Genomic DNA, 20,367 nt, shown 5'->3' on the forward strand with positions numbered 1-20,367 from the left:
ATTCTCCACTACCTCTCAGCGTGTACATTAGCAGGAAGCTGGAGCCTGAGATAGCACTGAAACTCAGCCCAGTCGCTCTGATCCACAAGTTTGATGTCTCAACTGGTATCTTAACCGATGGGCCAGATGCCCACTGTTAACTGTCACTGTTAACACCCACACATTGTCTTTTTCTCAAGATGGTGCACTTGTTCCTGCCTCTACACCCTAGCACATAGTGTTCTGTCTGTCTGGAGTAGCCTCATCTCTTTATCTTGGAGGAAATAGAATATATTAATACAGATCATAGACTTGAGAGCCAAACTGCAGGTGGTAGAATCCTAGTCCTGCTACTTACCACTTTTATGACATCAGGCAAGTTATTTAACTTTGGTGTCCTTGCTTATTAAATGGGTTTTAATGTCAGTGCCTGTTTTAAAGGGTATTATGAAGTTTGAGTAAGTCAACATATGTAAAGTGCTTAAAACAGTCTGACACATGCCAGGTAGCTGAATTTATTTCTGCTTATCATTCCTTTATGAAATCCTATTTGGCATCCACGACCTAGTTCAGGGGTCTGCTTTACTATGAGACCTTTGCTGGCTACCTGTCTCTCCCCTGAGTAGTCACTCCCTTCTCTGAGCCATGTCTGTAAGTTAACCAGCCCTCTGTCATTCCACTTATGCTGTATTACAGCTACATTCTGAACTTCTTAAAAGACTGAATCTTACTGAGTCTGCACTCCCAATACCTGGTACAGGATTTGGCATACAATAAGCCATTGAGCTCCAACTGTAAAAGCCTTGGCATGATATATGAGACCTTTCCTGTGCCGCTCCACCATGCCTTATCATCTCTTGTGGCTCCTCATTTATGCATTTGCTTGAATGTATTGTAGCCATACACCATTTCTTGGTGTTCTGTAAGTAAGGTATTCTTTTCTTCTGTCTCCAGGGCTGTCTTTGACTTGATGCTGGTCCATTTTCTTGGAAAGCCCTTTTCTTTGTTTCTCCAAAGTGAATTCCTACTCATCAACCTGCCCAAGTACCATGTTTCCTGAATCCTGGATGATAAATTTCCTGAATGTGGGGACCTTGAGTATTGTATTTATCTCTGTCCTTGGATCTACACAGTACTGGCGCACAATAAGTGGTCAATAAATCGTTGTTAATAAATGTTGAAATGTTTTCTGGGTCCTTGGAAGTGTTAATCCTTTCCCCTCCATTGTTGCCCTAACACTCGGTTCAGAAAGTCTGAAGCCCTTCACTTTACGGTATGTAATCATGTGGTTACCTGTAGTTTTACCCAGGCCACTAGATTCAGCGTCTTTCTGTGTTCCAGTTCTGCTCTAAGATTTCTAAGCTATACTGTGAATAAAAATTGTTTAATGAACAGTGATCATTCTTATTTTGGTGTACTTATGTAGGGGTTTCAACATATTGCAGAACAACTTTTTTATGTCCTATACTATGCTCAGTGTTGATTAATGTAAGAGAAATTAAAATGCAAATTATGAACTTCCGTGGAAGAATTTATGTGACCTATTGAAAAATTGGCATATAGACAGTGAGGTTAAACGTGTTCAGAATAGATTGTGTGGCAGGATGCCTTAAAGAGTTGGGAAATGTGGCTGGATAGAGGAAAGTATTGGAGCGTTATGACTGAGTGGTACATGCTGCTCTGTTTTATTAGTGAACAACCTTTACTTTCGCATGTATACAGTTGCGAATTAAAAACAGGTTAGGGAGGGCTAGTGCTGTGGAGAAGTAGGTAAAGCCACTGCCTGAAATTCTGGAATCCCATATAGGCACCAGTTCATGTCCCTGTTCTTCTACTTCTCATCCAAATTCTTGCTGATAGTCTGGGAAAGCACCAGAAGATGGCCCAAGTACTTACGCACCTGTCACCTACATGGGTGACCCAAATTAAGCTCCTGGCTTTAACCTGGCTGAGCTCTGGCTATTTTGGCCATCTGAGGAGGGAACCAGCAAATGAAAGATCTCTTTGTCTCTCCTCATCTCTCTGTAACTGAACATCAAAGTGCCTGCATTCAGTTTGTGGCTCTGGCTCAGGCACCTGACTTCCTGCCAGTGCAGACCTTGGGAGACGGTGGTAATGCCTCGGGCAGGTTGGGTCCTGCCACCCATGTAAGAGACCCAGGTTGAGTTCCTGGTTCTTGGCTTTGACCTGTCCTTGGCCATTTAGGGAGTGAATCAACAGAGGGGAGCTTTTCATTCTTTTTCTGTGTTTCTCTGCCTCTCAAATAAATAGATACATTATAATTTTAAAAATTTAGATGTAGTTTAAAAGCAGGTTCAGTAAATTCTGGAGAGTTAGTAGTCCACTCTCCCAAATAACCTATTACACACTAACATCAAGTTTTAATACAAAGAATCTGCTGAATGTTCTCTATTCAGTAATGTACAATATATCAGTGTTTAAAAATGTCTAAATTGCAGGATCATTATGTTGGAAATGCTGAACACTGTTCCTGGCACACAGTGAAAACTGAAAGCTTCAGGGGCTGACACTATGGATAGCACGCTAATCCTCTGCTTGAAGCCCTGATGTGTCATATGGGTGCTGGCTCATGTCCCAGTTGTTCCACTTCTGATCCAGCTCCCTGCTAATGGCCTGGAAAAGCAATGGGAGATGGCCCAAAGCCTTGGGACTCTCCACCTGTGTAGGAGACCTGGAAGAAACCCCTAGCTTCTGGCTTTAGATCAGCTCAACTCTGACTGTATCAACCATTTGGGGAATGAACCAGTAGTTGAAAGATCTCTCTGTCTCTCATCTGTAAATTTTCCTTTCACATAAAAATAACTGGGAAAAAAAACCTGATAATTTCTTCTCATATAAGAATAAAGGAAATTGTATAAAACTAAAGTTGATAATGATGATATTGGTAATAATGACTAGCAACATTTTTTGAACCCATTTCTGTGGGCCAGCCATTGTACTAATATATACTGACTTTTTAAATTCTCACAATAGCTCTTTGAAATGTGTGCTTTTTATCGCTCTAGTATATAGTCAAGGACTCTAAGGCACAGGGAGCTTAAGTATTGGTAGTTTGCATGTGTAAATGGCAGAGCTGGGATTTGAGCTAAACAGCTTGGGTCTGTAATCCGTCCCCTAAAGGGGAAACTAAAGCAGAGGTTTCTGAATGTCAAATTCAGTAGCTACGAAGGTCTTCTAATATCAGGACCATGGTGCTTCTGTTATCAGAATTTTACAAGTGATTTTGCCATAACCTTATTACATACAATAAAAATGCTACTCAGTAGAGCTCATGCAATATTCATTTAAGTGGTAAAGGTTAATTTGTTCTTACTTAAAGGGAAATAATTACTTTCTTTTTTTTTTAAGATTTATTTTATTTGAGGGCCCAGCGTGATGGCTTAGCTATTAAAGTCCTCGCCTTGAACGCCCCGGGATCCCATATGGGCGCCAGTTCTAATCCCGGCAGCTCCACTTCCCATCCAGCTCCCTGCTTGTGGCCTGGGAAAGCAGTCGAGGATGGCCCAAAGCCTTGGGACCCTGCACCCGCGTGGGAGACCCGGAAGAGGTTCCTGGTTCTTGGCTTCAGATTGGCGCAGCACCGGCCGTTGCGGCTCACTTAGGGAGTGAATCAAGGACGGAAGATCTTCCTCTCTGCCTCTCCTCCTCTTTGTATATCTGACTTTCAAATAAAAATAAATAAATCTTTAAAAAAAAAGATTTATTTTATTTGAAAGGCAGATTGTCAGAGATAAAGGAGAGACAGAGAGAGGAAGGTCTCTATCCATTGGTTCACTCCCTAAATGGCTACAGTGACCAGAGCTCAGTTGATCCATTCAGTCTCCCACGTGGGTGCAGGGTCCCAAGGACCATCCTCTGCTGCTGCCTTCCCAGGCCACAAACAGGGAGCTTGAAGGGAAGTGGAATAGCAAGGACGCAAACCAATGTGCATATGGGATACCAGCACTTGCAGGAGGATGTTTAGCCAATTGAGTGATCACATTGGAGCCCCAAAGAGAATTAATTTCTTCTGTTGGTTACAATAGGAGAAATTTTTTTTAAAATCTTAAAATCCTAGGATATACTAATCCTTTTAGGTTTAGCACTTTAGAATGCTGTATAAAGTTTTCTCCTTTGTAAAATTGACTAGCTAAAATGTTGCATCCTGCCCCCACCAGTGCAGTGTTTCCCTCAGTATTGCTTTTTAGTAAATCATTTTTCCTAATTGGTTTTGTCAAGCCTGATATTTCAACCATCCACTATGTTTGTTTGTTTGTTTGTTTGTTTATTTATTTATTTTTAAACTTAGTTTGTTAGGGTACAAAAGGTCAAAGGCTACAGGGTGAAAATGGGTAATACCATTGTTTTCACACTAATATTATCATTTTTTCCCTGTATCTGGGGTCAGGGGAGAAACAAAGGGAAAAGCCCCACCTAGCCTCCCACCCATCCCATATCCCCAATGGGAGGCGCGCTGTGAGGGTCCTGCTCAAACAATTTTGATAGTTCATCAGTTCTGTCAACCATCTACTACTGTAAGACTAGATGGTATGGGCCCGGCATGATGGCCTAGCAGCTAAAGTTCTCGCCTTGAACACCCGGGATCCCATATGGGGCTGGTTCTGATCCCATCAACTCCACTTCCCATCCCCCTGCCTGCTTGTGGCCTGGGAAAGCAGTCGAGGACAGCCCAAAGCCTTGGGACCCTGCACCCGCGTGGGAGACCTGGAAGAGGTTCCAGGTTCGGATCGGCACAGCACTGGCCGTTGTGGCTCACTTGGGGAGTGAATCATCAGACGGAAGATCTTCCTCTCTGTCTCTCCTCCTCTCTGTATATCTGACTTTGTAATAAAATAAATAAATCTTAAAAAAAAAAGATCAGATGGTATGTTGGAGAGCACATCTTTTGAGGCAAAAACTGTTCTACCATTCATTGTAGCTTCCTCATTGATATTTTTTGTGTCCATCTGTGTCCTGAATAATTCAGGTAAGAATTTGAAATATCTGTTTCAGGCCCGTATTTAGAAAGATATTAGGAAATATTTCTTTGTTATATGCGGCTTTTTTGGTTGTAGTTGTTCTGAAATGTTTTTCATATTTCTATCCTATAATTTTTAAGTCTGAAAATTGTACTTTCCATATATTTGAAGGTAGAGGTTTGATCAGTTATGCTTTTTGTTCCCTGTAGATGAGTGAGTTGTTCCAGGTTTCAGTGTTGTGCATACTGGCTTAGATGTCCATATCACATATTGTAGTGCTTAGATTTGTATCTTGGCTCCACACCCACTTCCAGCTTCCTGCTGATGTGTACCTGGGGGGCAGCAGGTAGTGGCTCCCGTGCTTAGGTTCCTGCTACCCGTACTGAAGACCTGCATGGCGTTCCTGGCTGCTGACTTCTGATTTTGGTTCTAGACATTGTGGGCATTTGGGGAGTGAACCAGCAGATGGGAACTCTGTTCACCTTTGAAGAAGAAAAGGAGGTAGAGGAAAGAAGGGAGGAAAGGGTAGGAAGGAATTTTGGAAGAAATGAAGGAAGGAAGGAATTGTTCAGGTCCTCAAGTTATTCAGAGTCTGGTGGGGAAGACAACCTATTTGATAAGTATATATAGAAAGCATAGCTGTAATAACAGCCTGTCCATATTGCAACAGAATCCAAAGAGAAGTATGGTGAAATGATAGGAGGGGGATAAAGCCTTCATGGAAGACTTGACACTTGAAGGATCTTTAAAAATAAATAGGTGTGTGTCAGTCAGAGAAAGGATATCCAGGTAAAGGATGTGAAATACTGTGGTTCACTTTGCACCCTGTGAATAGATTGGTGTATCTGGTGCAAATGATGAGACCAGAAAGGATGCCAAGAACCAAGTCACGGAGGCCCTCAGTGCTGTGCTGCAGAGTTGGGACTTCTGTCATTTGCTGTGTTGAGATGATCCGATATGGAACTTGGACCTGATTCCTACCACATAGAAATACTGGAGTGTCTGCACAGGGACCAGCGTTGTTTTACAGCAGCTTAAACTACTGTCCACGACACCAGCCTCCCCTGAGTGCCAGTTCAAGTTTGGCTGCTCTACTTCTGATCCACTTCCCCTTTAATGTGACTGAAAAAGCAGCAGATAATGCCAGTGCTTGGGCCTGTGCCTCCCTGTGGTGCACGCAAAGAGAGTCTGGGCTCTTGGCTCTAGGCTTCTGGCTGTTGGGGCAGGTTGGGGACTGAATCAGCAGGTGTAAGAGTGCTCTGTTTCTCTCCCTTCTCCCTGTTTGTAATAAGCTTTTCAAATACAGTAAATCTGAAAGCTCAGTCTTAATTTTTTTAAGCTCAGTCTTTTCCTTTGGAAGAAAAATGAGAAAATATGTAATTTTTAAATAAGATTTTTTTTTAAAATTTGAAAAGCAGAGTTGCAGAGAGGAGAGACAGAGATCTTCCATCCTCTGATTCACTCCCTAAATGGCTGCAGCAGCCAGAGGTGAGTCGATCTGAAGCCAGAATCTTCATCCGGGTCTCACATGGGAGTGTAGGGGCCCAAGGACTTGGGCCGTCCTTCATTGCTTTCCTAGGCCATAAGCAGGGAACTGGATCACAAGTGTAGCCACCTAGACTCGAACTGGTATCCGTACAGGATGCCAGCACTGAAGGCAAAAGCTTAGCGTATTATGCCACAGTGCTAGCCTGGAAACTATATGTAATTTTATTTGTAAAAGTTTACTTTTTTTTATTGGAAATGCAGATTTACAGTGGCGGGGGAAGAGAAAGAGAGAGATATCAGTCTGCTGGCTTACTCTCTAAGTGGCCACAATGACTAGAGCTGAGCCAATCCAAAGCCAGGAGCCAGGAGCTTCTTTTGGGTCTCCCATGCAGGTGCAGGGTCCCAAGGCTTTGGCCCATTCTTCACTGCTTTCCCAGGCCACAAACAGGGAATTGGATGGAAGGTAGAGCAGCCAGGACATGAACTGGTGCCCATATGGGATCCCAGCTCTTGCATTGGAGGATTTAGCCACTGAAACGTCATGCCAGGTCCTGAAAATACATGTAATTTTTAATCAATAAAAAATAATTACGAATGGACTAAATATGTCTTTCAAATTATTCTCATTTATGATGGAATTGGTAGCTAAATGAAGCAGCCGTAGGCTAAAGCAAAATACCCAGAAGATTTTAAAGGATGGATACATACAATATACAAAGAAAACTGTCATAGACAACATTTCAATGATAAAAATTACAAGAAGATTATGGGGGAAAGAAACCCCAAACATCCATTGTGGGAATAGATTTCAAAGTTTTAAGACATGTTTATACATAAAATAACAGAATATTAGCCGTTCCTATTAAAATATAGTAACCACCTGGGGTGGTTGAGGGGCTGACGTTGTGGTGTAACTGGTAAAACTGCTGCCTGCAGGCCCAACATGATGGTTCAGAGGCTAAATCCTTACCTAGCATGTGCTGGGATCCCATATGGGCACCAGTTTGTGTTCTGGGCGCTCCATTTCCCATCTAGTTCCCTGTGTGTGGCTTGGGAAAGCAGTGAAGGACGCCCCAAACCCTTGGGACCCTGCACCCACGTGGGAGATCTGGAATAAGTTCCTGGCTCCTGGCTTCAGATCGACTGCAAATGGTAGAATTACATTCTTTTATGGCTGAATAATCCATTGTAGGTATATACTTTTTCTTTATCCATTCACCAGATGAATTTTGGTTGATTCCAAATTTTAGCTGTTGTGAATAGTATTTCTGTAACCATGTTGATGCAGGTATCTCTGATTCATTGTATTTGCATTTTTCAGGTATGTAGCCAGGGGTGGGATTGCTGGAATACTGGAAAGTCTGTTTCTGGTTCCACTCTGTTTTCCCAGTGACTGCACACATTTATATTGTCACCAACAGTGTGTGTTCTCATTTGACTACATCCTCACTAGCATTTCTTACTCTGTTTTGGATTTTAGCCATTCTGATGGGCGAAGTGATATCTCATTGTGGTTTTCATTGCAGTCCCCTATTAGTTAGTGATGTTGAGCATGTTTTTACATTTGTTGGCCATTTGTATTTCTTGAGAAGTGTCTGTTGAAGTCCTTTGCTCATTTTTCAATGAGTCAGTTGTTTTGTTGTTGGTGAGTTTAAGTTGCCTATCTATTTGAATGTAGCCTTTTTTTTCAGATGGGAATATTGCAAATTTTTTTCTCATTATGTTGGATCATTTAACTCTTAATTTCTTTTGCTGTAAAGAAGTTGAGTTTGCTGGAATCCCATTTGTTTTGTTTTGCTTTTGTTGCCTTTGCTTTGAGCATCTTGTCCAAGAACTCGTCCCCTACACTCATGTCTTGGAGTGTTTCCTCTGTGTTTTCTTCCAGCAACTTCATAGGCTCAGGTCTTAAATTTAGGTCATTGATCCATCTTGAGTTGTCATTGTATATGGTAAGTGATATGGTATGATTTCATTCATAGATTCGTTCTCTCTCTCTCTCTCTCTCTCACACACACACACACACACGCACACACACACACACAATTTGCCAGTGCCATCAGTTGAAGAGATTATCCCTGCTCCACTGTGTGATTTGAGCACTTTTGTGAAAAAATCGGTTGGGTTGGGCTCAGTGCCGTAGTCTAGCAGCTAAAGTCCTCGCCTTGAACGCACCGGATCCCACATGGGCGCCGGTTCTAATTCTGGCTGCCCTGCTTACCATCCAGCTCCCTGCTTGTGGCCTGGGAGAGCAGTCAACGATGGCCCAGTGCTTTGGGACCCTGCACCTGCATGGAGACCTGGAAGAGGCTCTGGGCTCCTGGCTTTGGATCGGTGCAACTCTGGCCATGGCGGCCACTTGGGGAGTGAACCATTGAATGAAAGATCTTCCTCTCTGTCTCTCCTCCTCCTCTCTGTATATATGACTTTCCAATAAAAATAAATAAATCTTTTAAAAAATCAGTTGGATTTGTGTATGTGAATTAATTTCTGGGTCCTCTCTTCTGTTCCATTTTTCTCCGTAGAAGTTTTTATTCCAGTAATTTTGTGCTGTTTTAGTTACTGTAGGTTTGTAATATGGTTTGAGGTCAGGTGTTGTTATGCCTCCAGCTTTATTTTTATTGTTCAGGATCGCTTTTGTGATTCCATATAATTTTTAGGATTGATTTTTCTAATTCTGTAAAGAACGGTCATTGGTATTTTGATTGGGATTGCCATTGAATCTGTAGGTTGCTTTAGGAAGTATAGACATTTTTTAAAAATCGTTTTATCAGAACGGCAGATATTATGGAGAGAAGGAGAGCGAGATCTTCCAGCTGCTGGTTCATTCCCAAATGAGCACAGTGGCAGGAGCTGAGCCAATCTGAAGCCAGAAGCCACTTCCAAGTCTGCCCCAAGGCTTTGGGCCATCTTCCACTGACAGTCCACAAACAGGGAGCTCGATGGGAAGTGGAGCAACCAGGACACAATCTGGTGCTCATATGGGATGCTGGTGCTTGAAGGCGGAGGATTAGCTTGCTGAGCCGTGGCACCAGCCCCTGTATATTTATTTTGTAACTTGCAGCTTTACTGAACTGGTGTATCAAATCTAACAGGGTTTTGGTGGAGTGTTTAGGTTTTTCCATGTTCAACATCATGTCATCTGCACACATGGATAATTGGACTTTCTCTTCCAAATTTGTTGCTCTTTATCTGTCCTCCTTGTTTGCTCTTGTTAAACTTGCAGCATTGTGTTGGATACAACTGGTGAAAGTAGGCATCTTTGAAGGAAAATACTTTCAGCTTTTCCCTATTCAGTATGATATTGGCTGTGAAACATAGCCTTTATAATTTTGAGGAATGTTCTTTCTATACCTAATTTATGAAGGGTTTTTGTGATGAATGAATGTTGAATCTTATGTGCTTTCTCTGCATCTCTTGAGATGACCATATGGTTTTTGTTTTTCATTCTATTGATGTGATTTATGGCATTTATTGATTGCAAATTTTGTTGTACCACCCTTGCATTTCTGGGATAAATTTCGCTTGCTTATGATGTATGATCTTTTTGATGTGGTTTTGGATTTGATTTGCTAGTGTCTTGTTGAAAATTTTTGCATCTGTGTTTGTTAGGGTTATAGGTCTGTAGTTTTTGTGTCATGTCTTTGTTTGATTTTGATATCAAAGCAGTACTGGTTTCACAAAAAGAATTTGGCAGAATTCCATCTTGTTCTAGGTTTTGGAATAGTTTGAAGATTATTGGAGTAACTTCCTTCTTCATGTTTTGTGGAATTCAGTAGTAAAACCATCAGGTTTTGAACTTTTCCTTGATGGAAGACTTTAGATTCCTACTTCAGTTTAACTGCTTGCAATGGGTCTGTTTAGTTTGTCTGTATCTTGATTTAGTCTTGGTAGATTATGTGAATCCAGGAATTTGTTTCTTTGAGGTTTTCCAGTTTATTAGCATCTAATATTTTGTAGTAGTTTTTTTTCCCTATGATCCTTTGTATTTCAGTGCTATCAGTTGTAATATTGCTTTTTCATCTCTAGTTCGTTTTTTTTTTTTTTAAGATTTATTTATTTTCATTTTAAAGGCAGATTTGCAGAGAGAAGGAGAGACAGAAAGATCATCTATCTGCTGGTTCACTCCTCAAATGGCCTCAATGGCCAGAGCTGAGGCTATCCGGAGCCAGGAGCCAGGAATAAGGAAGTAGGAGCTGCTTCTAGGTCTCCCAAGTGAGTGCAGGGTCCCAAGGAGTTGGACCATTCTTTGTTGCTTTCCCAGGCCACAAGCAGAGAATTGGATCAGAGGTGGAGCAGCTGGGACATGCACTGGTGCCCATATGGGATACTCCCACTTGGAGGTGGAGAGTCAGCCGATTGAGTCATTGTGACACCCCCTCTAATTTATTTGAGTTTTCTTTCTCTTCCTCTCTCTCTCTCTCTGTTTTTTTTTTTTTTTGTTGTTGTTGTTGTTGTTGTTGTTGTTTAGTTAAAGGTTTATTTTCTTTATCTTCTCAAAGCAGATTTTGTTTGTTGATGTGTTTTTTGTTTGTTTCAATTTTATTTCTTTCTGCTCTGATTGTTAGTGTTTCTTGCCTTTGGCTGATTTGGGATTGACGTGTTGTCTTCCAACAAGTCTTAAAGACACATTATTAGATCTTTAATTTGAGACATTGCTCTTTGTAATATAAACACTTAATGTCATAAGCTTCCCTCTTAATACTGCTTTTGCTGTATCCCATAGGTTTTGATATGTTGGGTTTCCCTTTTCATTTACTTCAAGAAAGTTTTTTTGTTTCCTTTTTTGTTGATCATTCAGCAGCATATTGTTTAATTTTGAAGCCTTTGTGAGTGTTCTATTCTTTTTGTTGATTTTTAGTTTTACTCATTAATAGTCTGAGAAGTTACATAGCATGATTTCAATCTTTTTAGTTTCCTGTGACTTGATTTGTGGCTGCTAGTATTGGTCTGTCCTAGAAGGTGTTCCACGTGTTGATGAGAACATGTGTGCTGTAGCTGTCGGGGGAGATGTCCTGCAAATGTCTGTTAGGACCATTTGTTCCATACTGTGTTTCAGTTCTGGTATTCATTTTCTGTCTAGATGATCTGTCCTTTGATGAAAGTGGGTTATTGAAGTCACCCACTTTTACAGTATTGAAATGTACCGTATTTGCTGTATGTATCTGGGTGGTCTTGTATTGAATGCATATGTTTTTATAATTATGAAGTCTTCTTGCAGAATTGAACCTTTTATCAAGATACGTCCTCCTTTATTTCCTTTATGGTTTTTTATTTAAAATCTGTGTAGCAGGGTAGCTACAACTGCTACTTCTGTATGTTTGTGAAGTGAGTTTATTATAGGCACGTCTTGTTTTTTTTTTTTTTTTTTTTTAAGATTTTATTATTATTGGAAAGCCGGATATACAGAGAGGAGGAGAGACAGAGAGGAAGATCTTCCATCCGATGATTCACTCCCCAAGTGAGCGCAACGGCCGGTGCTGCGCCGATCTGAAGCCAGGAGCCAGAAACTTCCTCCAGGGCTCCCACGCAGATGGCAGAGTCATGGGCTGCTTTCTCAGGTGACAGCAGGGAGCTGGCTGGGAAGTGGGGCTACCACGGTTAGAACCGGTGCCCATATGGGATCCTGGGACGTGCAAGGCAAGGACGTTAGCCGCTAGCCACTGAGCCTTGCCCTCTCCTTCACTTTTAAAGGATAGCTTCACTGGCTATATTGTTCCCTGTTGAAAGTGTTTTAAGTCCTTTTAATATATCACCCCATACTTTGGCCTGTAGGGTTTCCACTGAAAAGTCTGATACTAATCTAATTGGCTTTTCTGTATGTGTAATTTGAAGCTTTTCTCTTACTGTCTAGGATTCTTTCCTTGTCTTTAACTTTTGACAATTTGATAACAATATGCCTTGGAGTAGACCTTTTGATTGAGTTATCTTGGGTAGGGGTTCTTTTTTTTTAAGGTAATTATTTTGGTTTTGATGATTTTTACATAATTGATTAGGGTGCAGTGGGTCTTTGGCTACAGGAAGGTGGGCCATTATTTCCACATTCTCTTTCCTTCCTGTCAGGTAAGGTTCTTTGAGCTTCTTGTAACTAATTGTCTGTGTTTCATTTTAAGACCTGGAAAATTTTCAACACTTCCATTTAGCAGATTTTTCACTACCTTTTTTTTTTTCTTCTGCTTTGGGAATACCTGTAATACAAACACTTGATCATTTGATGGTATTCCATACTTCATGTGGACTTCATTCTTTTTTCTGTTTTGTGTGACTGAGTCATTTCAATATCCTTGGTCTTTGGGGCTGGCGTCTTGACGTAGTGGTTTAAGCTGCTGCCTGCAGTGCTGGATCCCATTGGGCACTGGTTAAAGTCCTGGCTGCTCCTCTTCCAATCCAGTTTCCAACTAATGTGCCTGGAAAGGCAGCAATTGCCCGGCTGCTTGAGCTGCTGCACCCAAACCTGGAAAAAGCTTCTTGGCTCCTGTTTTTAACCTGCCCCACCCCTGGCTGTTGAGGCCATTTGGGGAGTAAACCAGCAAATGGGAGATCTATCTCTCCCTCTCTACGAGTTTTCCTTTTAAATAAATAAATCTTAAAAAAAATTTGTTAGGGCCAGCCCAGTGACATATAGACTAAGCCTCTGCCTGCAGTGCTGGCCTCTCGTATGGGCACACATTCCTGTCCTGGCTGATCCACTTGTGATCCAGCTCCCTGCCTGTATTCTGGGAAAGCAGTAGAGAATGGTCCAAGTGCTTGGGCAACTGCATTCACGTGGGAGACCTAGAAGAATCTTTAGGCTCCTGGCTTCAGATATGCCTGTTGTAGCCATCTTGAGAGTGGACCAGTGGAAGAAAAACCTCTCTGTCTCTTCCTGTCAAATAAAAACAAGTAAATCTTTTTTTTTTTTTAAGATTTATTTATTTTTATTGGAAAGTCAGATACACAGAGAGAAGGAGAGACAGAGAGGAAGATCTTCTGTTTGTTGATTCACTCCACAAGTGACCACAACGGCCAAAGCTGAGACAATCCAAAGCCAGCAGCCAGAGCTTCTTCTTGGTCTCCCATGTGGATGCAGGGTCCCAAGGCTTTGGGCCATCCTTGGCTGCTTTCCCAGGCCACAGGCATGGAGCTGGATGGGAAGCAGGGCTGCTGGGACATGAACCGGTGCCCATATGGGATCCCAGCAAGTGCAAGGTGAGGACTTTAGTTACTAGGCTGCCACGCCTGGCCCAGTAAAAAAATTTTTTTTGTTTAAATTTTTGTTCTCAAGGTCAGAAATTCTTTCTTCTGATTGGTCTGTTCTGCTGCTAAAACTCTCAATCTTATTTTTTTTTATTTTATTAATTTCATTGCATTATGTGACACATTTTTTTATGTACTGGAATTCCCCCCACCCCTCCCCAAACCCTCCCTCCCCCCTTCCCCCCATGGCGGATTGCTCCACCTTGTTGTATTTCCATAGTTCAAATTCAGTTGAGATTCTTTCATTGGAGGTTTTGACCAATCATAAAGTCCAGCATCTTATTGTCCTGGTAAGTTCAATGGCTTCTTGGTGAGACCATCTCTGGTCTGAAGGTAGAAGCAGCAGAGTATCATCCCAATCAAGTAAAAAACCCAACATAATATTTACAACCATTTACGACATTATGGCATTAATTGACATGGTATTGATTAACCAATATGTTACCAGGGAAATGCAGGTTCTCAACCACAACCTGTGACTTCTTCATAGACATTTCAATTTTGGTTTATATTCAACCAAGTTCTATATACCTTAAAATGGCTATAGATTGCTATTCAGCTGTCTCTTGTCTATTTTAATGTTAGTATTTAGCATTTTATAGCCTTGAAGCATGATTTTGCTGAACCTGGTTGTTTTTCGGGTAGTCTAACTCTATAACTTTTAACAGGACATATGTCAACAGTTTAGGTGAACGTTTTTGGGAGGGGTGTGCAGAGAAATCTTTATCACCCCAGAGAGGAGTAACTGATTTTTGTGTCCCACCCAGTGAGTTATAAGTGCATCCCGGCTGGCCGCTTCCTGTCTGTTTATAAGCTATCCTAGTTGTTCTCTGTCTATCTATTCTAGTTTGTTTGTTTGTTTGTTTGTTATGAGGGGTTTCTGGAGTGATCCTGATGGTCCTTACGAAAGAGGGTAGGGACCCAAAGTTAGAAGCAGGCAAGGGCCAGAGAAAGCTCCTCTCCCTAGTTCCGAAGGAAGTTTACTGTTCTTCTGTCTCTGCGGACCGCTGAGGGATCCTGGTTGTCGTTCCGATGACCATGGATCCTGCAAGGCAGGAATTGGGCTTCTTCCATCTCACATTGTAACTCTCAATCTTATTTTTATTTCACTCAGTAAAAGTTTAATCTCCAAAATTCCTATTTGGTTCTTTTTAATGAGTTCTGTCTCCCTACTAATATTTTCATTGATGCCACTCCTGACTTCCTCATTTTAAAAAATATATCTGTATTCTCTTGCATCCTATTGAGTTTACTTATTCATTAGTTTGGATTCTATATAGATTTCTTTCAGTTCAGGTTCTGATTCTAGAGGGTTATATGCTACCTTGTTTCTTCATATCTCTGGTGTTCCCACATTGACGCCTGCCTGTGTAGTGTACTTGTCCCTTCTTCCTTGTCGAGTTTTATGTTAAGAATTTATGGCCTAGGGCCCGGCAGCATGGCCTAGCGGCTAAAGTCCTCGCCTTGAAAGCCCCGGGATCCCATATGGGCGCCGGTTCTAATCCCAGCAGCTCCACTTCCCATCCAGCTGCCTGCTTGTGGCCTGGGAAAGCAGTCAAGGACAGCCCAATGCTTTGGGACCCTGCTCCTGGCTTTGGATCGGCGCGCACTGGCCGTTGCGGCTCACTTGGGGAGTGAATCATTGGACGGAAGATCTTCCTTCTCTGTCTCTCCTCCTCTCTGTCTATCTGACTTTGTAATGAAATAAATAAATCTTAAAAAAAAAAAAAAGAATTTATGGCCTACCTGGAATGTAGGGTATCACTTGGCTTGTTGCTTTGGCTCTCGTTCTGTGAGCCCACCGGGGGTGTAGTCTCTGAGTGGTTTTGTTTGTTTGTTTGTTTGTTTGTTTTGTCTTGATGTCAGTTGGGTCTATACGTGACACAGTGGTCTAATGTGCTACTGCTCTGAAGGATCGAAGTGTGGCTTTGAGGTGAAGAATTATTTCCTTGGGTGTGTGTGTTTTTAGCCCAGAGTTGTGTTCAGTCTTCCTGGTACTGTGCTAGCCAGGGCTTTGCTCTTGGTGCTGAGGGAGACAGGTGGCTGTCCCCTTGTCCTGCTGGCATCCTAGTGTTGAGGACATTCCGGGAGTGAACCAACAAGTGGGAGGTCTCCATCTGCTCCCCAATTCTGCCTTTCATATAGATAAAAAATAGTAATTAAATGTTTTCTGAATTACAAAGAAGTAATTAAACTTTTTAACATCTTGAGGAATTTTTGGTATGCACATACCTGCTCCATATCAAGAACCATTACAGAAATAATTCCGCATAACTCTTCTGCATGACTCCAATCTCTAACTGAACCCACCACCCCGAAGTCGCAATCCAAAACGAGTTTTTTTTAATGTAAAAGCACTTTTACCTTTTGTTTCCTAGTTTACTTTCACTCTTAGTTGAAATGATTTCAGAGCCACTGAAAAGTTGTAGGAACACAAAGGGCTTTTCCATGTTTTTAGCCAGATGCCATGATTGTTAATATTTTATATTAACTGGAAATATACATACCAGCTTTAGCATTGTAGTTTCTTCTAGGATGAGAAGGAGGGAGGTGAATTTGGTGAAGGGTGCAAAGGAGCTCTATAAGGTTTTATGATCTAGAATGGCAACATCTTAACTTTTCTTTCCCAGCATCTTACTCCACATATTTTTCTTCATGTTTGAAATTTTAAGATTCTTTAAACAAGACCAGAGTTTGAGCTTTATCTTAACAGGAATTGAGGAACTGTTGAAAGTGTGCTTTTTATTGTTGAAATGAACATGTCTGATTTCCCTGTGAATGAAGACACTTTAAAGTGAGCTGTAGGATTGATTCATCTCAGCTTCCTCACTCTTCTCCAGCTTACTGCTGCTCACTGCTAAGTGCCCAGTGGTATCCAACCTGGAAAGATTGAAACTTGCGTTTTTCCTAATAGATGCAACTCTATTCCTGATTTGCAGTAAGCAGGACCTGCTTTTAAGCAATTACTCATCATTCGGGGCCATCAGACAACATTGTGCTGCAGCCCAGGTCCAGATCAATAATTCATAGGTCAGTAGGAGCCCCATTAGCTCAGGTGAAGGCAGATGTCTTTCTAATGAAAATATTCCATTTTCCAAATGACTTTTTTTTTTTTTCCCAGAGAGTTGTGGTTGTGGAAGACATAAAAAGATGGAAAACTATGTTGGAGCTTCCTAATCAAAGCAAAGAGAATCTAGTTGAAGCCTTACAGGAATTAAAGAAGAAGATACCTTCCAGGGAAGTGTTGAAATCAACAAGGATAGGTATGTTCCTTCTGAATTTGATGAAAAGTGCTTACATTTTCTCTCCTTTTTTTTTTCTTTCCTTCCTTCCTCAAACATTACATTATTGGTCATATCAGTACTCTTCAAACTATCACTGGAAAAGACTTTTTTTCCTGTATCATATTTTGCATTTAAAGTGTTTTTGTTCTTTTATTTTTAATGTTGTTCACATAGCTGATAAGGATGTGTGTCCGTGTGGGCCACTGATTAGGGTGGGGAGGGTCGAGGCATGGAGGAAGGTGGGTGAGACAAATGCTTCCAGTCTTTTCCTTCCCCTACTCCTGTGTCCACATGGGAGTTGGGGAAGGAGAGGCGGCCTCTGTGTGCTGGCAAACTACATCAGCAGCTGGAGATTGAGGACAATCACTTGATGACACCTTAGAGATCCCACTGTGGGGAAGAATGTTCCAAGGGTGTTGCTTCAATGGTTTTGGTAGTTCTGAGACACTGTTGATTTCATTGTTCCAGGGTTGAGAAAATGTTTCCAAGATCCATTGGTTGACGAAGTCCACCTTAGTGCTTCCATGCAGTCCAGACGTGCTGCCAAAGCTAGGCCAGGAGAGTTGTCCAGCCTGTTCTGCTTTCCATCATCTGATGAAGTATTTAATGTCTTCTGCTGGCCTAGATGATCTGACCGTCATGTCTCCCATGTGTTTCTGGGCATGCTGTCCATTACACGGGTATCAGCAACTGCGGAGACCCAGTCCCAATACATTCACTCTAAGGTTGGACCACACATCCTGTGATTTTTTTTCCCCTGTGACCATGGTCTGAGTCTAGCAGTCTAGGTGGGAGTCCCCAAAAACCTTACCTGGAATGACACCAGACCTGATTCTTGTGAGAATCAGCTAGTGTGGGATCTGGTTTAGTCTGACACCTCTGTCAGCCTACACACACACACCAATGAATGTAGTTGCTTGGTCGGTCCTGCCTCTAGTCCCATCTCCTGTGCAAACCGATGGATGTTGCAGGTTAGTCCAACCTAAGTTTGGTGGCACAAACCTGGCTGTGACGCACACCAGCAGGAACTGCAGCCTAATTGTGGTGACCCCCAATAACCTCCACCAGGCCCACCCCCAGCCCTAGTTCCTGTGTATGCTGGCTTTTATAGACTAGTCCAGCCCATCCTGCATCCCATCTGGCTCTTGTATACACCCATGGGTGCTGCGGCTGTGCTTAGCCCAACCCACCCCCAGACCCAGCTCACACATATGCCAGCGGTCTGACCACTCTGTCACACCAGGCCTGCCCCCACCCTGGCTTTTATGCTCCTCAGAGGGAGCTGTAGTCTAGCAAAGGAGTGCTCAGTTTCCCTACCAGGCCTGTCTGAGTTCCAGGTCTTGCACATATTGGTGGTTTCTCTGACCCAGCCTGGCATGGCCTGCTCCAGTCCCAACTCTCAACGGTGGGTGCTACAGCCTAACCCTTCCCAGCCTGCCCCCGTCCCTGGGTCTCATGTCAATCAGCTAGTGCAGTAGCCTAGCCTGGCATAGACCACATCTCATCCTGGTTCCTGAGCATGCCAGTGGGTGCTAAGGTTTGGCCTGTCCCTTCTTGGCCTGCTACTTGAGCCAGCCCACACACATGCCAACACATAGGGCTGCCTTGCAGGCTTGGTCCACTCCTAGACCCAGCTGTTATGCTCACCAATGGGAGCTTCTACTCAGTAGGGGAATTCCCCAAATTTCTCCAACATTCAGAACTTGAGCTCGTGGATTCCAGTAGATGCTAGGCCCCTTTCCAGCATATTCCACCCCCCAGTCTTGGCCTTTGGTTGTGCTTGTAGGTGCTGTGACCCAGCCCCAGATCAAATTCTCAGATGTACCCACAGGTGGTGCAGTCTGAGCCAACCCATCCTGCTCCCAACCCTACTTCCCGTGTCAGTTAGTTCCACGGTCATGCCTGCTCAGCCTGTCATTACCCCAGCTCTCCAGCAAACCAGGGCATACTATATTCCCACAGGAGTGAGCCCATGAATCTTCCACGAAATCTGCCCCCAGACCCAGTTCTCCTATTTGCCGGTTGTTGTCATGACCTTGCCATGGACGGTCCACCCCCTGCTGTGGACTAGCCCTACCAGGCTGGCCCTTCAGCCCTAGCTTTTGTGTGTGCTGGCCGGTAGTGATTAATGCTACCTAACCCAACCCCCGTCTCCTACATGGGTGGGTGCATTGGTCTGACCCAGACATGCCCTCCGGTTTCCCTCTTCCAAACTACATGGTCTCAGCCTCCTCCTTCACCTGTAAATACATTGCCCTGATCTGTGGAAGCCCCCTGAAGTCTTTCCTCAACTGCAAGTGCAGTATCCCAGTCCATGGAATCCCCCAGAAGTCATTCCACACCTGTCATTCCACACCCCCTCAGCAGTCCCTAGTCCCACACATCCCTAAACCCGTTTCCTTCCTCAAACAATCCATAGCCCCTATGCTGGGTGTGGGCCCTGATCCTTGTGTTCTAGTGGTGTGATGGCATTAACCCACCGGAGGCCAGGCACAAGCCTTGGGCCTCTAAAGGAACTGTTTTGTTTGTTTTTTTTTTTTTAAATTCTTCATTGTTGTCAACTAGTACTTTAATTAGTATAAACAATTATCAGAAAAATTGAAATATACAAAATAGAAGCTCCAAATTTTTAAATGAAATTCAGCAGTTATAAAATTACCCCATCAAGCTTCTGAATGTTTGCATTCAGTTTTGCTGCTAATCTCATGGACTGATACTCAGCAAAAATGTATGGTTAACATGTTGAGTGTGTGGAAATGGGTAAGACATTGTCCGTGACCTCAGGGACCTTAGGGCACAGTGAAATGTTACAGCCTACAAAGGAAAACCCTAATAATGTCCTGGGTAACATTCTTATCTGTACAAGGATGTGTTAGTACAAAAGATAGCACATTGTCTTTGGAATCCAGAAAAAGGCGTATTATAGAGGAGAGGGCATTTCAGTTAAATCTGGAAGGATTTGGATTTGTATACTGAGTAGCAATTACTTGCAAAACTTGGTTTATTAAAACTATAGTGATATTTGCCACTGCATTACTTACCATCATAGCTTTATATGTATTTAAAAGGTGAGTAAGAAAGTACATTGTATTGCCATCATAGTACAGTACCCAACTGTGGATAATATGCAGGGGAGAGCCAGCATGTGTTCCTCAAGCTGCTCCCCGTTCCCCAGGGAGTCCAGCACAGTCATTCACAGCTGCTGTTCCTGCTCTCATTGGTGCAGCCATTGGCTTGTTGGCCTCCCCTTGACCCCTTGTTCATGAGAAATGGGAGAGAGGGCAGCTTCACACTGTACTAACAGCTGGGAAGAGCCGTGTGAAATCCCTGGAGTGTTCCCCAAGAGTTTTAGCATTGCACCCCTGTAACATAAACCAGATTCTGAGAAAATGAGATGCTTAAAG

At 42.7% G+C, this 20,367-nt stretch overlaps 1 protein-coding gene across 1 annotated transcript in view; it reads left to right on the forward strand.

Annotated features, from left to right (window-relative positions):
- TCEANC2 (transcription elongation factor A N-terminal and central domain containing 2) overlaps positions 1 to 20,367 on the forward strand; it is a 60,747-nt gene that overhangs the window by 7,830 nt on the left and 32,550 nt on the right. Inside the window, exon 3 of the mRNA XM_004588697.3 lies at positions 16,801 to 16,942. Coding sequence (XP_004588754.1) covers positions 16,801 to 16,942 — 142 coding nt within the window. The remainder of the gene's footprint in view (positions 1 to 16,800; positions 16,943 to 20,367) is intronic.

The sequence above is a fragment of the Ochotona princeps genome, chromosome 2 (genome assembly GCF_030435755.1).
Source record: "Ochotona princeps isolate mOchPri1 chromosome 2, mOchPri1.hap1, whole genome shotgun sequence".
Taxonomy (NCBI): domain Eukaryota; kingdom Metazoa; phylum Chordata; class Mammalia; order Lagomorpha; family Ochotonidae; genus Ochotona; species Ochotona princeps.